The sequence below is a fragment of the Erpetoichthys calabaricus genome, chromosome 7 (assembly GCF_900747795.2).
Source record: "Erpetoichthys calabaricus chromosome 7, fErpCal1.3, whole genome shotgun sequence".
Taxonomy (NCBI): domain Eukaryota; kingdom Metazoa; phylum Chordata; class Cladistia; order Polypteriformes; family Polypteridae; genus Erpetoichthys; species Erpetoichthys calabaricus.
In genome coordinates this window covers 151486305-151503965 of record NC_041400.2, presented here as the reverse complement: position 1 = coordinate 151503965, position 17661 = coordinate 151486305, and the positions used below count along the sequence as shown (strand labels likewise).

General features: G+C 40.1%; 1 protein-coding gene across 1 annotated transcript in view; it reads right to left on the bottom strand.

The window, feature by feature from the left end:
- adamts3 (ADAM metallopeptidase with thrombospondin type 1 motif, 3) overlaps positions 1–17661 on the bottom strand; it is a 324662-nt gene that overhangs the window by 124378 nt on the left and 182623 nt on the right. The window contains 2 exon segments of the mRNA XM_028805559.2: positions 4669–4825; positions 5613–5696. Coding sequence (XP_028661392.2) covers positions 4669–4825; positions 5613–5696 — 241 coding nt within the window.

Below are 17661 nucleotides of genomic sequence, written 5' to 3'. Positions count from 1 at the left end.
CTCCCAGCTGCCTGCTTACATCTGCAAGACTGCGCTCACTCACTCGCTCTCACCAGCTTTCTCCGTCCTGCTTCCTGCCACCTTCCTCACTCTTAACCTCTGTTCACATTCTTTCTTGTCTCTTCTCCCCTCTTGTTTCCTTTTACCTCCCCCTTCCTAGCTGCCTTGCGCTTCTATTTATTACGGGGACGAGGTTTCAGAGTGGTGGCAATTAGCAGCACGCCCGGCACCAATACGGATGCATACGACTCCTATACCTGTGCACTTAAGTGAGGGACACGTCCGCATCACGTATCACCCAGAACACGCTCGGCCCATACATACACACACCCCCTCGCTAAGCCACGAGTGCGGCGACTATTTATTTAAAAAGTGGCCCTGTTGACTTGAGCTGTGGACTCGCTACACCACATTCCTCCCCCTATAAGCCCCAGTTGCACAGGAAGGCTCCATGTCACTGCCAACCCTGTGCAACTGGCGGCCCAGGTCCACAGCTCGGCCACACTACCACTGCACTAAAACAATCATAAAAGCACTAAAAATAACCCCGCACTAAAACCGACCCAAGCCCCCCTTGTAAAAACAGGATATAAAAGAATAAGAACTCTTAAAATGACAATAAAAACAATCAAATAAATAAATGTCCATTAAAAAGCTCTGTCCTTTAAAATGTCCTCCTCCGGCTTGGGTCCATGGTTTCTTTAAAAAAAAAAGTATGGCACCAATCCCACTTGCTGCTCTGTCTCCTGCTCTTCTGTCCCCACTGCCATCTCATCCCACCGCTGCCACCAAATGTGACGATACGGGTTCCACTCCATGTTCCCATCCAGGCTATGCACCTAGGGGAGCCACCCTACCTGCAGCTGAGCTTCTTCACTTGACTGGTCTAGAAGCTTTTCTCGGTCCCTGGCTCCCGTCAGCTCTCATTAGGCCGAGACTTGGGCTCCCCAGTGACCAGGATGCTCATGCTAGGGCTTCCACTTCCCAAGTCCCTGACTCCCACTGCCTTCGCTTCGGTGAGGCCAACCTTCTGTCCGGTCATCTTGCTCCCACATAATCGCCTCAGCAGATATGACCGACTACCATCGGCCATGGGTGATGGCCAGTACACCTGCATAGGGCTCGTCTCTCCCAGCTGCCGCTCTACATCCGCAAAGATTTACGTCTCGCTCACTGTGTCACAGCTTTCTCCGTGCGTGCTTCCTGCTGCCTTCCTCACCCTTAAGCTCTGTTCACGTTTCTTTTCTGTCGCTCGCTTCTCCCCTGTTTCCTCTTTCCTCCCCATTCCTAGCCACCTGTTCGCTGCTATATACTATGGGGATGTGGATCAGATGGGCAATTAGCAGCTCCCGGCATCAATTACGGATGAGGATGACTCCTCACCTGTGCACTTAAGTGAGGACCGTCCGCATCAAGCATCACCTGGGAACCGCTTGGCCACACATACCATGCCCCCTCACTAAGCCGCGAGTGCGGCGACTATTTATTTAAAAAGTGGCCCTGTTGACTTGAGCTGTGGACCCGCTACACCACATACCTACTGTCAAATTTGGTGGAGGTTCCATCATGTTGTGGGGCTGTGTGGCTAGTTCAGGGACTGGGGCCCTTGTTAAAGTCAAGGGTCGGATGAATTCAACCCAATATCAACAAATTCTTCAGGATAACATTCAAGCATCAGTCACAAAGATGAAGTTACGCAGGGGTTAGATATTCCAACAAGACAATGACCCAAAACACAGTTCGAAATCTACAAACGCATTCATGCAGAGGGAGAAGTACAATGTTCTGGAGTGGCCGTCACAGTCCCCTGACTTGAGTATCATCGAAAATCTATGGGATGATCTGAAGCAGGCTGTCCATGCTCGGCAGCCTTCAAATTTAACTGAAGTGAAGAGATTTTGTATGGAAGAATGGTCAAAAATACCTCGATCCAGAATCCAGACACTCATCAAAGGCTATAGGAGGCGTCTAGATAGAGGCTGTTATATTTGCAAAAGGAGGCTCAACTAAGTATTGATGTAATATCTCTGTTGGGGTGCCCAAATTTATGTACCTGTCTAATTTTGTTATGATGCATATTGCATATTTTCTGTTAATCCAATAAACTTAATGTCACTGCTGAAATACTACTGTTTCCATAACGCATGTCATATAAGTCATATATATATCATTTAAAATGCATGATAACATATGTGTGGAATTTCAAAAGTGCTGACTTTTGCCTTAATGGAATGTCACTGCTTAGAGTAAACAAAAGAGGCTTCATTCTCGCTAGATATCCTTATCACAATAAAGTGTAGTAAATTGCTCTGATTATGTTAGAAAAACTGGACACTGCTGGAAATTGCCTTTTTATATTGGCTAAAACCTGTTATTTTTTAAGTATGTACAACCACACCGTACAAAAACTTAATGTAGTGTTTTATCAGTAGGGTAATGACACTTAGCACCGTGAAAATGATGGAGTGGAGCTTAGCTGAGTTTTCCTAACTGTTGGCCAGTTCCTGAGAACTGACAAAGGCCTATACTGTAGCTTATATAAACTGATGAAAAAGACAAAACCGTTCTTCAGTGCAAATACACTGCATAGCCCTCTTAAAAGAGAATTAAAGTAGAGCTTATATGTCATTTTCATCATTTCTGAGGTCTAATATTTTTGCCACATCAACGTACATTCTAATAATGCCTCAGTGATATAAATTATATAATATGTGTGAGCCATCATTTAGCTGGATTGCATACATTTCCCTACGTGATCAAGGGTGTCCCCAAACATATCTCTTTATGTATATTCAAATATTCAAAATCAGAAATACTTCTAGTTCTAAGCATTTTGGATTAGGGATAACTCAACCTGTATATCTTAGCATTTCATTAGCCATTTTAACTTGTGTAGATTTCCTTTTAATGTCAAAAAAAATTCAAAATTCTTTTCTTAGATCACTGGCTTGCAATTATAAGTCATATTATGTTTTGCCTGCATGTAACAATTTACACTTTTTTAAACTGCATTGGCTAAGTGTTAATCATTTTAAAATAAGCAGTAAAGAGTCCTTGGGGACTCCCACTGATGACTGCAATCCACTTATAGAGCATATTTTGTGCAGCTCTTGTCTCTTGACCATTATACCAGATTGTAATGAATAGTGGATGTACCACTGAGGCGTTTAACATTTAGATTATTCTTTAGTGTGAAATTACAATGACTTTTAAGAACTTGACTTTTGTTTTGTGTAGCAATACTGTTTGCTCTGAAAAAATACAGCAGACCAATTATCTTGTATTGTATTTTCTTTTCTTTTGCAAAAAGCTAGTGAGGATTTTACTTAATGAGCTACTTCTAGTTCATTTTGAGATACTTTTCATCTATAAGGCGGCTTTACTTTCAAAAGGCTACTGGTTTTGCTGTCCATTACTAGCACTTCCTATTGTTGCCCAACACCTCTAATGAGCTATGTCCACTTTACTGAAGGGGACGTGCTGGTGTCCAGGGATAGCTACTTGGGAGCACACTGGAATGACAAACTGACTTGACTCTCCTGCACTGGTCACCTACACCCAAGATAACAAGGTTTATAGTCTCAGCTGCAAGGTAAGAAACCTCATGACAATACATATTTTACATATTAGGCACTTACTGTCAGAATACATTTGTGAAGCTGCTTTCAGGTTTAGCTGACTCCAACGAGTCTTTTACTTTTCATATAAAAACACAGATAATCCATATCAATACACCAGAAAAATTGTTTAAAGCAGGAAGTCTCCAGTTCATTTCAATTCAATTTATTTTGTATGGCATTCCTCATTGAGTATGGATTTAGAGCACTTACACAATTTTTTTATAATATACTAACAGTAATATACAAAATCTTACAATACAAGCACAAACACACATATACATTGTTAAACATAACAACATAACAATGCATTTCAGTATAAAGTCCTATTAGCATAAGAACTGTGATATGATCTTCTTGACAAAGGGACAATTGTCTAAGAGAGACAGAGGTTGGGAGCATGCGCTGATAGCACATTGCTGCATCCATCACACAACGAACCACCTGGATTGGGAGCCAAGTGCAGCAGGTGACACCTCAGCACTACACTGCAACAGTGTGAGTTTTTTTTTACTGTGGCTGAAGTGCCAATCCTGCCACCAAACCCAAGGTTTTCCTGTAAGTTGGAGGACCTGCTTGCAGGGCTGGATGCAGATTAATGTCAATACCCAGGACTAAACAATTGCAAATGAAGGGCCCAATGGGATAGAGTTACTTCTGGTATTTATGGGATTCAAACCAGCAGCACTTTTGACTTGCCACCACAAATCCCTTGCCTACCACCATTTTCTGCTGAGTAGAGGAATAAAAGAGGAATAAAAAGAGGAATAAAACTCCAGCTGAGAGTATTCCTGAAAAAAAATAATAAAACTCTTGGTGACCACTGATCTTTAAAATAGGTTCATTGTTTTGATCAACTATGTCAATATAATTTTATAAACAAATATGTAAGTCCACAACAGAAGTAAAACGAGAAGGTCTGACAGAAAGCATCTCAGTAAAAGTTAAGACTTGAGGTGTCTTTGTGAGAACTGCAGGAGAGAAGTTTCACTGTGACTAATATTAAGGAAAAAGGAGAAATATTAAATTGACTGTTTCAACATCACTGTACCTTGCATTCCAGCTGGTCCAAAGTCTTGTCTTGTCAAAAAAATGGCATGATCGTGGTGTTCAGAATGATCAGGGTCGGACTTTTGCTGTGAAAATGCCCATCGACATACATTCTCCAGACTTCTAGAAGGATTTCCTCTTTCAATCAAGCTAATAGACTGATTAAAAATAGAATTCATTTTAAAATGTTTTATACTTCATCAATGCAATGTTAAAAATAACCTTATTGGATATTTAAACAATGATTACAATATCATATAATGCTTTAATTACTTGTAATGCTAAAATTGGACTAATAAGCTGTTAACATTACTAGATTCAGGATTTTTCTAAATATATTCAAGTGTTTACTTTTGTATTGAATTTCTACATATTCATTCTTTTGTCTATTTTAGGCAATCAAATCTCCACTAATTTCCAGAAAAATGAATTCATCTCTTTATTAATCTATTTTCTCCATTTTTCTTTCTAGCAAGTACTATGGAAGCAATAAATGATGATTAATAATATAAAAATAGGAAAAAAAACACGCTTAGAATATTATGAAGAAAGTTGAATTTATCATATTTCACTTATTTTTATTTTTTAATTACTGTTTTTACAAGCAGCATTCCTAAATGTAATTTAAATTTCTACCATACCTAAATATTAAAATGCTCATTATTATATAAGACATTCTTTTCATTTGTCTCTCTGTAATTTACACAGCACAGGACCATTTTCCCCCAACTTACCTGTACTATGTTAAGTTAATGTAGTCTCCTTTTTTCTGCAGTGTAAAATCTCTAAACATTTCAATACTTCAAATAATTTTTATTAGTTTGTATGCCTTTGTAAAAGTCAGAAGATTACATTGAATACTGTTTATATAATAGCATAACTTCAGAATGTGATTTATTATTTACATTACAGTGTTAAAAGTATTTATATTTTGATTTCTCTTACCTTTGCATAACCAAGCATAATCATTCGCACAAGTACAACATTTATGTGTGCGCCTAGGGATTCATCATGATAAATCTCATTCACCTTAAACGACACAAAACAACATGTTCAATTATGCACATAAAGAATGATTTTTAAATTCTGAAAATAAGACTGAGCTTGTTTAAAAAATGATTAAAGAGGGTTTGACAGTGTAAGCAATATAATCTACATATTAACAATAAAATCCTCTTGTGGATGCTTGTACTGAATAGCTGTATACTAAGAAAAATGCAGACTTGGTTATTCTCCCAGGTAAACTCAGCAAAATGCAAAAAACAGATAAGAAACTATTGTAAAATGCCACATTACCTCCATTTAACCTTTAGGCCTTGAAAGGTCAGGTAGCATTCTGGTTTGGCCAATTATCTAAGCAAAATCATATTAGGAATGAAACTGTGAAACAGACAGACTGAGAAGTGGTGAAACAGTAATATTTTATGCGACAAAATATTGAATATAAAAAAAGTAAGATGATTAATGGCATTTGCAAAGTGCAGATATGTTATCACTTGTGGTTATGCAAAGACACAGAAAGATGTCATATCTGAAAATTGTTTTATAAGGAATAAGCTGAAATAGCTTACAAGCCGCAAGATTAAGATAAGATGACTGTCTTTTAGTGGTCAAAACAAAATGTACCAATTGCCTTTGGGGTTTATCCCTCAGAAACTATTTTTCTTCTCTTTAAAAGTTTAAACAGACATCTTGTACATTTGAAATGGCTACTTAGCTCTCTGTGCTCTCAGTAACCATAGCGGAATGTAAATAAAAAAAGAAAAATTGATCCAAGTGGATGTACAAATTTGAGTGTTCTTAATTTATTGGCATTCAATGCAGCTTCATGAAACATGAAGACTATATGAAAGGGTTTGCTGAAAACAAGCTCATTTCATAATTAACAAAATATAATTTAAGTCAAAACCTGAAGACTTCAAAGATGCTACTTTTAACTATTATACATTCATCCATCTATCCATTTTCCAACCCGCTAAATCTGAACACAGGGTCACGGGGGTCTGCTGGAGCCAATCCCAGCCAACACAGGTTAGGTGCATTGGCGATCCTAAATTGTCCCTAGTGTGTGCTTGGTGTGTGTGTGTGTGTGTGTGTGTGTGTGTGCGTGCCCTGCGGTGGGCTGGTGCCCTGCCCGGGGTTTGTTTCCTGCCTTATGCCCTGTGTTGGCTGCGATTGGCTCCAGCAGACCCCCCATGACCCTGTGTTCGGATTTAGCGGGATGGAAAATGGATTCTTGCTCAAGGCAGGAACCAATCTTGGGCAGGGCACCAACCCACCGCAGACTATTATACACTACTTAATAATTTAGTCTATCAATCTAATTATTTTTTGTGCAGAAATATTTAATAACCACTGTGTAAAGTTCACTCTTGCCATTAATCTAATTTCATCTGTGCCCTCTTACTGAAGAAGTGATGATTAAATAATTACTAGAATACACCCTGCTATTCTGGAAGAATGTAGTAGCTCTCTGGATTTTCTCTAGAGTTGTTAAATCTTATTGTAATATCCGAAGTAAAACACAGGTATAGTGAAGTGGTGTCATACAGTACATATATTACTTATTGCATGCCACACAGTGTGCTACTTAAGCCAAATAGTATTAGCCCTTTTTGGTCACTCCTGTATAATGTATGTTGCCTACTTTGTTGTACTCTGTCTCTCCCCAAGGTTGCTTAGGCTATAAGGAAGCAAGCCAGCTAGAGCATATCTGAGAGTATGTACAGTTTGCTTAATCACACTGATAATAACCTGTTTTATTTAATATATGTTTGCTAATAACTACATCTTACTTCATTTAGTTGCAAAAATCCTGTATCAAATTTCAGTACCATTGTTCACATTATACTTCTCACAAGCATGCATGAACATATAGGAGCTACACACGTGACTCTTGAGACAAAAGAGACTTCATGTTGATGAAGCTTTGTAGAAAAAAAATGTTCAAATGACAACTCATGTTCAAATAGCATAGTGTTTTCAAATAGTGACATTTACATGTATGAATGTGTGTGTGCATGTGCGAGAGAGACAGAGACAGATTTGATCTCATTCAAGTGGTCACTGGAATATAAAATAAACACTTTAGCAGGCTGCTTGCTGCTTGTACAACACAGAAGAGGTGTGACAGAATTTAAGGCAGCCTGGGATTATGAGTTTTTTCATAGGCTTTAGGGATTCTAGTTTTAAAGACTTGGTACCATAAAACTATTAGTTTTATTATACCAAATAGTGCCAAGATAAATTAGAACTCTAAACAGCAAGTAAGCAGCCAGCCCATTCTATGTCATATGGTTGTCTATCTCAGTGGTCCCCAACCTTTTTGACAGCCAAGGACCACTTTATTAGATGCAAATTTTTACACGAACCGGTTGGGGGGGGGGGGGGCAGTTTTATACACAATTTACATAACATTCTATTATTATTAAGTTATTAAGCAGTTTGCATAAGTTTACAACCCGAGATTTTTCTTCTTTTTTTGCATATAACAAAGACATATGCTTTGCATTTGCCAATCCAACAGATTGCACATCACAAACGTCAACACTGCTATCGTGTCTGCCGTTTCTATAGGGGGGTGACAATGAGTTAAATTCCAATGGATGTTTTTCAAATGTTGACAAGCAATAAGCAAAAGGTATCACTGAAAACCACAGAAAACAAAAACAGCAACAAAAAAAAAACAGTACGAGGAAAGTTCGAAGAAAGATATTTTTTTTTACAATGTTTCTGTTTGGGGATCGTTGTGCAAACGTCACAACTGAGCTGTGACCACAGATCTAACTGCTCTGTGGATGATTCGTTCAAGCATTTCAAGGTCACTTCGCTGTAATGAAAGCACCTGCTGAATGTACTTCGTAGTAACGCGATTTCTATAGACTCGTGTCATATGGGAAACTGTCGGGACCATAAAAATAACTTTGTTGTAATACTCTCTCACCTCGGTCTCGCTCCTCTCTCTGCGCCGCTGCAAAGCCCCGCCCACCAAGCGTTCTGAAAAGTCTGGGTGAGTCTCCATTGCCGGCAGTTCTCTTGCGGCCCGGTAGTGGGCCGCGGACCGGGGTTGGGGACCCCTGGTCTATCTGGTCTGTCTTATATATTTGAGCATTACCCCCAAACCCCCCCCCCCCCCCCCAACCAGGACGTTAGAGGGCAGCCTCTCTGGTATGCTGTGGCTGCATGGATTCCCACAGGGCATGCTGGGAGTTGGAGTTTGCTGCAGCCCTGTTGGGTTCCATGGATGCTGCCAGGGGGAGCTGTAGAGCCCTTTATGGCAGGAATGCCGCCACACCTGGAACACCTGGAGCAGAGTTGGGAGGGAAGGGGAATAAGAGAGACAGAGAGAGAATGAAAGAAGTACTTTATTGGTGCTTTGTACCGTGCAGCTCTGGGGAGCAAGGAAGAACTGCTTCCTCACTTATAACAAACATATGATGTGTGCAAAACTTGTGCTTCATGTTTGTCTGTGTCAGGTTTAGGCCTCTGGTGCCCCCCCCCCCCTCACCTTCAGGCCACAATATATATGCAGTTTTCATATTTCTGTAATCCTTGTGTTTATCAATAAATTGTATTATTATATTTCTTAAAATGAGTGTGCTTCAGTTTCCTTGAAGTAAATCTAAAGGCTTGAGACCCACCTCCTGCAACAGAGGATGGTAAAGTAAATAAAGTAGGAGCCTTTACCAAATTGTTAAATTAATTACCGGCATCGCTGAAGGAAACATGTACAATTAACTGACCAAGTTAAATCTCTCCTCCTGTCCTACATTATTATGTCTCTGAGTGGGCAAGGTAAAATTAAATTTCACCTTACCTGCAGTCCCATAACCAAAGTCAAAACAAGAAACAAAATCATGTTCAAAAACTAATCAAGGAACTAGCTAGTTTGAAAAATGGTTTTATTACCTGCAAATTCTAAAAAGTGTTTCGAATGGTAACGTTTTAGCCCGTTGCATTGATATCGGAATGTCACGATCTCTGAAGACATGCCCCTAACAGTATGGGTCACTGTGCTAACAACGGGAGAGACATAACAATGGTACACATAAACAACCAAAATGGATGTCTACCCAAAAATTATGACTGCAATTAAAGTATGCATCAATTCAAAAAACTAATTTCAGAATGGGATTCCTAGTCTAGAAATTCCGCATAACAAGTGTAAAAACTAATGATCTGTGCTAATGAAAGACAGGATGTACTGAAAAATAGCCCCCTAACACTTTGTGAATATGAATAAAGACAAAATAAAGGACATTTTCATCTCAATTCACTGAATATTGCATCATGAGAGGGCTATTAAAACAAGTTCTACAATCCAGTCTGTTAAAGCAAGTTTTCACACTTGTCACACTACTGAAATGAAGTGATTTTGAGAATATACAATTCAATTTTCAAAATCCTCTTTCCACAGAATCTGATGTTGGTTGACAGTTTTTAAAAATGATATTCTAATGAAGAAATATCATTGTTTGTATGAAACAAAAGGTCCTCAATGCCACTGCTTTCTAATTTTGAGGATATATATAATTTCAACATACATTTATAACAAAAGATATAAAAATGATGCTTATTGTTATCTACTTATAACTTTATTTATATTTAAAAGTTTCCTTCTACATTTTTTAAAAACTCTGTGGTACCCCTTGCACCTTGGTGCCCCATGCATATAACTTATTTTGCTAAACAGTTAATCTAGAGCTACCTTATTATCATTCTCATAGACTGTAGAAAGTGTCTACCTGCATGAATTAAATCACATCACACATGTATTTTCTTCTGGCAGCACTCTGTCCTAAAAACTGTTTGTTAAGTAAACAAATAATCGATAACTGGATTTGTCCTTTTTTATTCATCAACGGCCCCATTTCTCTGCAAGAATAAATCCTCATTTTGTACAGTGGTGTTGTTCTGCTTGTGGTGTTCACTTGCATGAACAACATGCCTCATTTCTCCACGAAATTGCAGTTGAGGCAAAAAAAAAGTCATAGAGACACGGAACTGAACACGGTTTACAGCATCCATGTGATTCCTGTCCAGCTGTATATGTGGGGCAGACATCAAAGACACTCACCACATGTATACAGGAACATTGCAATGTGGTCAGAAGAAAGGACCCATGGGCTCTGATTTACACACATACAAGACCAGACACACATATTAAATGGGAGTCAGTGTAGAAAAATTCATGTCTAATACTAAAAGTGCCAGAGAACTGGCTGAAACATGGCTATCCAGTGAAAACACCATTAACAGACATTTGGACATGAACCCAGCATATGCAGGCTTGAAAAGAAGAACATGCACAAATAAATAAGATTTTATGACCAACACAAATCCCCCCCCCCCCCCCCCCCATTCCAATCCACCTACCCTTCCCTCTTTATTTGCTACATATTGCCTTGGATTCCTGTAAGTCTAATCATGTTTCTCCTTTTTTGAATTTCTAGCTATGAATATATACAAATCAGTCAACTTTACATTATATATACAGTATATATTGATATCATGTGCATCAGGGCTTCATATCAAACAATGTAATGCAATTAAGGGTTGTTGGCAACTCAGAATTGTAAATATGGGATTAGTATCAACTGATACCCAATTCTAGTCCTAGAGAGTTGCAAATGTACTTCTGTTTCAATTAAACCAGCAGGTATTTGCCAATATCAATGATTATCACATCAAGCCACAAATTACCACCATTGCTTCTTAAATGCCAATTAATAAAGAGCACTTACCTGTTCAAATGATGACAAAAATTAAAGATGAACATCTACTTCAGAGTTGTTTCTGTGTTCGGTGATTAGTAAGTAAAGAATGAAAGACATTTCAAAAGAAATAAAGAAAAAAATCTTAGCACCAACCTACTCTCTATATATACTGTAAAATCCTAAGCCTAAAAGTGCAACGATTTTATGTGACATTTTTATGTCACGTTTTTTGTCACGCTTTAAATCAGGCTTATTTTAAAACCTACATATATATGTTTGGTTGTTCAAATGTCTTGTTCACGAGTGAGGGAAGAATGGAGCGTGAGATCGACAGGCGGATCGGTGCGGCGTCTGCAGTGATGCGGGCTCTGCGTCGGTCTGTCGTGGAGAAAAAGGAGCTGAGCCATAAGGCAAAGCTCTCAATTTACCAGTCGATTTATGTTCCTACCCTCACCTATGGTCATGAGCTATGGGTAGTGACCGAAAGAACGAGATCGCGAATACAAGCGGCTGAAATGAGTTTCTTCCGCAGGGTGTCTGGGCTCTCCCTTAAAAATAGGGTGAGAAGGTCAGTCATCCGGGAGGGGCTCAGAGTAGAGCCGCTGCTCCTCCGCATCGAGAGGAGTCAGATGAGGTGGCTCGGGCATTTGATCAGGATGCCTCCTGGACGCCACCCTGGTGAGGTGTTCCAGGCACGTCCAACCGGGAGGAGACCCCGGGGATGACCCAGGACACGCTGGAGGGACTATGTTTCCCGGCTGGCCTGGGAACAACTCAGGATTCTCCCAGAAGAACTAGAAGAAGTGGCCGGGGAGAGGGAAGTCTGGGTATCTCTGCTCAAGCTGCTGCCCCCGCAACCCGACCTCGGATAAGCGGAAGAGGATGGATGGATGGATGGATGGATGGATGGATGGATGGATGGATATATGTTTGGTATCATTCTTTTCAGAGTTTATCGAACTTTAATGTGATGTTGTTAGATTTTCAGATTCTTATTCCGTTTTTAAATTATAAACTAAAAAAATATGAAGAACTCACGTCCCGTGAGACAAGACTTTGTGCCAAGAGATTTAACCACGTCCGGGGTCGGAAATAAAAGACAAAGAGTAGATGTCAAAGCTGCTGTTCAGGCTTTTTAAATGTTCAAAGTGCCGCGCTAGATGCAGATCACAAGGCATGGCAGCAGCATCAGCAGCTGATCGAGCAAAGAGGAGGTAAAAAACAAAAAACCTGTATTTGTTTCCCATTGTATCAACATTTAAGAGGGGGTTTTGGAAGAGTGACCGTGTCTCCTTGGGGTGTGTTCAGCCCCCATCTTCACAACACGAGCGGCAGAAATGCAAAGTGGGTGGTGCGTAGCACAGAAAAGCAGAGCTGGCGAGCGAAGTGAGCAGGGGGTAAGCCCCCTAGTATCCTATACAAATTCTTGAGCAGTTACAGGTTATAGTCCGATTCAAACTATATTATTATGTTTGAACCATGAACTTGTGCTTGTTAACCTCTATTCATTATAAGTCAAAATTTTAACTTATGCCTTTTTTTAATTACAGAAAATCAAGGATTTGATAATGTAGTTACAGTAATTACATTAAATAAGCAATATACTGCCATCATTAGTTAGTTATATAATGTGTCTGAAAGGCATAAAAACTAATTTCAGGCTTAAATGAATTTAAATCAACTATTTAATGCTCTTGAATCAATAGTGTTCTCAAATTGGAGAAACAGATTCATATAGTTAAATTTTTAGGATAAAACAGCAGTGACTGGAATTGACTATAATCTTCCTGAACACAGCAACTCAGTGTTTTTCCTGTACTACAGTACATTTCTTAGAAGTTATGACTTTAAAAGAACATTATACTCTTAAAATGATCATTCTTACACGTTACCCTCTGTTTTTTGTAGTAAAGGGGATACACATTTTTAATCTCATGTTTCCTTAAAGAATAAGAATAACAAAGTTTCTGATACAACTGAAACCAATAGTAGATAGATAGATAGATAGATAGATAGATAGATAGATAGATAGATAGATAGATAGATAGATAGATAGATAGATAGATAGATAGATAGATAGATACTTTATTAATCCCAATGGGAAATTCACATTCTTCAGCAGCAGCATACTGATACAATAAATAATATTAAATTAAAGAATGATAATAATACAGGTGAAAAAAACAGACAATAACTATGTATAATGTTAAATATTAACGTTTACCCCCCCTGGTGGAATTAAAGAGTCGCATAGTTTGGGGGAGGAACGATCTCCTCAATCTGTCTGTGGAGCAGGACAGTGACAGCAGTCTGTCGCTGAAGCTGCTCTTCTGTCTGGAGATGACATTATTTAGTGGATGCAGTGGATTCTCCATAATTGATAGGAGCCTGCTGAGCGCCCTTCGCTCTGCCACAGATGTTAAACTGTCCAGCTCCATGCCAACAATAGAGCCTGCCTTCCTCACCAGTTTGTCCAGGCGTGAGGCGTCTTTCCTCTTAATGCTGCCTCCCCAGCACACCACTGCGTAGAAGAGGGCGCTCGCCACAACTGTTTGATAGAACATCTGCAGCATCTTATTGCAGATGTTGAAGGAAGCCAGCCTTCTAAGGAAGTATAACCGGCTTTGTCCTTTCTTGCACAGCGCATCAGTATTGGCAGTCCAGTCTAATTTATCATCCAGCTGCACTCCCAGATATTTATAGGTCTGCACCATCTGCACACAGTCACCTTTGATGATCACTGGGTCTATGAGGGGTCTGGGCCTCCTAAAATCCACCACCAGCTCCTTGGTTTTGCTGGTGTTCAGGTGTAGGTGGTTTGAGTCGGACCATTTAACAAAGTCATTGATTAGGTCCCTATACTCCTCCTCCAGCCCATTCCTGATACAGCCCACGATAGCAGTGTCATCAGCGAACTTTTGCACATGGCAGGACTCCGAGTTGTATTGGAAGTCTGATGTATATAGGCTGAACAGGACCGGAGAAAGTACAGTCCCTTGTGGCGCTCCTGTGTTGCTGACCACAATGTCAGACGTGCAGTTCCCAAGACGCACATACTGAGGTCTGTCTTTAAGATAGTCCACGATCCATGCCACTAGGTATGAATCTAATCCCATCTCTGTCAGCTTGTCCCTAAGGAGCAGAGGTTGGATTGTGTTGAAGGCGCTAGAGAAGTCTAGAAACATAATTCTTACAGCACCACTGCCTCTGTCCAAGTGAGAGAGGGATCGGTGTAGCATATAGATGATGGCATCTTCCGCTCCCACCTTCTCCTGATATGCAAACTGCAGAGGGTCAAGGGCGTGTTGAACCTGTGGCCTAAGGTGGTGAAGCAGCAGCCTCTCCATGGTTTTCATCACATGTGATGTCAGAGCAACAGGCCGAAAGTCATTCAGCTCACTAGGACGTGATACCTTTGGGACTGGGGTGATACAAGATGTTTTCCAAAGCCTCGGGACTCTCCCCTGTTCCAGGCTCAGGTTGAAGATGCGCTGTAGAGGACCCCCCAGCTCCGATGCACAGACCTTCAGCAGTCGTGGCGATACTCCATCTGGACCCGCTGCTTTGCTGGCACGAAGTCTCCTCAGCTCTCTGCTCACTTGCGCTGTTGTAATTATGGGTGGGGATGTTTTTCCTATGCTGGTATCAGCAGAAGGATGTGTGGAGGGTGCAGTACTCCGAGGTGAGAGTGAGAGTGGGTTAGGGTGGTCAAACCTGTTAAAAAAGTTGTTCATTTGGTTTGCTCTCTTCACGTCTCTCTCAATGGTGGTACCCCGCTTCGAGCTGCAGCCAGTGATGATCTTCATCCCATCCCACACTTCCTTCATGCTGTTATTCTGCAACTTCTGCTCCAGCTTTCTCCTGTACTGCTCCTTCGCCGCCCTGAGTTGGACTCGGAGTTCCTTCTGCACGCGCTTGTGCTCATGCTGATCACCGTCTTTAAAAGCCCTTTTCTTCTGATTCAAAAGGCCCTTGATGTCACTTGTAATCCATGGCTTGTTGTTAGCATAGCAGCGTACAGTTCTTACTGGAACTACAATGTCCATACAGAAGTTGATGTAGTCAGTAGTGCAGTCAACAACTTCCTCAATGTTCTCATTATGAGATCCTGCAGGATATCCCAGTCTGTAGTTCCAAAAAGTTCTCTCAGAGTATTCTCAGCCTCCGGGGTCCACTTCCTGAATGATCGTGTGGTTACAGGTAGGACTCTAACTTTTGGTTTATAGTGAGGCTGAAGCTGAACCAGGTTATGATCTCCTTTCCCAAGCGCAGGCAGCGGGGGTGGCGCTGTATGCGTCTTTAACGTTTGCATAAAGTAAATCAATAGTCTTATTTCCCCGGGTGTTACAGTCCACATACTGGGAGAATGCAGGCAATGTTTTGTCCAGCGTCACATGGTTAAAGTCTCCAGCGATTAGCACAAGCGCCTCAGGGTGCTGCGTTTGTAACTTAGCAACAGCGGAATGGATGATGTCACTCGCTGACTCCACGTCTGCCCGAGGAGGAATGTATACAATAACAACAATGACATGTCCAAACTCTCTGGGCAAATAGTAGGGACGTAAACTTACGGCCAACAGTTCGATATCCCTGCAGCAAGTGACCAAGGCTGGACTACAGCAAACAATATCAAAAATGTCCATGAAAATATCTAATGTTACTAGTGCCGTACATTACTGTCCATACTTGTAATCAATAAGACAATAAACCATTGCATTGTATCCTTCAGTAAATGTTATGCAAAATACTAACCAGGTTTCTGTACTTAGAATAAATATTTATAGTAATTACCTAAAGTGTTTCTAACAAAACTAAAATTTATAGGATGCAAAACAAATACAGACAAAAAAGATAACAAACACTATAACAGAGATTATTATTAAATTTCCATACTTATATTTCTTGAACTAAACATTGTCAGTATGAAGGATTGACAAGTTACTCTGAGTTTTTTTTGATGGGTCTATGAAAATATTTTAGTATATTATTACACCTTAATAAAATGGAGAAAACCTCCAATTAGTTACATTGCAAAGTGCCCTTGCTTCAGATCATCAGGAGCTTTTTTCCAAAGAGTGAGTTGTGGGAAAGTGAAAGCCTTTAGAGATTACTAAAGACAGCTCATAATACTTTCTGAAAATACTGTTAAAGAGATTTAAATATATATATAAAATACACATTTAATATACACTATATATAGATGTATATGCAGTCATATGAAAAAATTTGGGAACCCCTCTCAGCTTGCATAATAATTTACTTTCAACAAAAAAGATAACAGTGGTGTGTCTTTCATTTCCTAGGAATATCTGAGTACTGGTGTGTTTTCCGAACAAAGAATTTTAGTGAAGCAGTATTTAGTTATATGAAATTAAATCAAATGTGAAAAACTGGCTGTGCAAAAATTTGGGTCCCCTTGTAATTTTGCTGATTTGAATGCATGTCACTGCTCAATACTGATTACTTGCAACACCAAATTGGTCGGATTAGCTCATTAAGCCTTGAACTTCATAGACAGGTGTGTCCAATCATGAGAAAAAGTATTTAAGGTGGTCAATTGTAAGTTGTGCGTCCCTTTGACTCTCCTCTGAAGAGTGACAGCATGGGATCCTCAAAGCAACTCTCAAAAAATCTGAAAACAAAGATTGTTCAGTATCATGGTTAAGGGAAGGGCTGCAAAAAGCTATCTCAGAGGTTTAAACTGTCAGTTTCAACTGTAAGGAATGTAATCAGGAAATGGAAGGCCACAGGCACAGTTGCTGTTAAACCCAACAGGTCTGGCAGGCCAAGAAAAATACAGGAGCGGCATATGCGCAGGATTGTGAGAATGGTTACAGACAACCCACAGATCACCTCCAAAGACCTGCAAAGATATCTTTTTGCAGATGGTGTATCTGTACATCGTTCTATAATTCAGCGCAATTTGAACAAAGAACATCTGTATGGCAGGGTGATGAGAAAGAAGCCCTTTCTGCACTCACACCACAAAGAGAGTCACTTGTTGTATGCAAATGCTCATTTAGACAAGCCAGATTCATTTTGGAACAAAGTACTTTGGACTGATGAGACAAAAATTGAGTTATTCGGTCATAACAAAAAGCGCTTTGCATGGTGGAAGAAGAACACCGCATTCCAAGAAAAACACCTGCTACCTACTGTCAAATTTGGTGGCGGTTCCATCATGCTGTGGGGCTGTGTGGCTAGTTCAGGGACTGGGGCCCTTGTTAAAGTCGAGGGTCGGATGAATTCAACCCAATATCAACAAATTCTTCAGGATG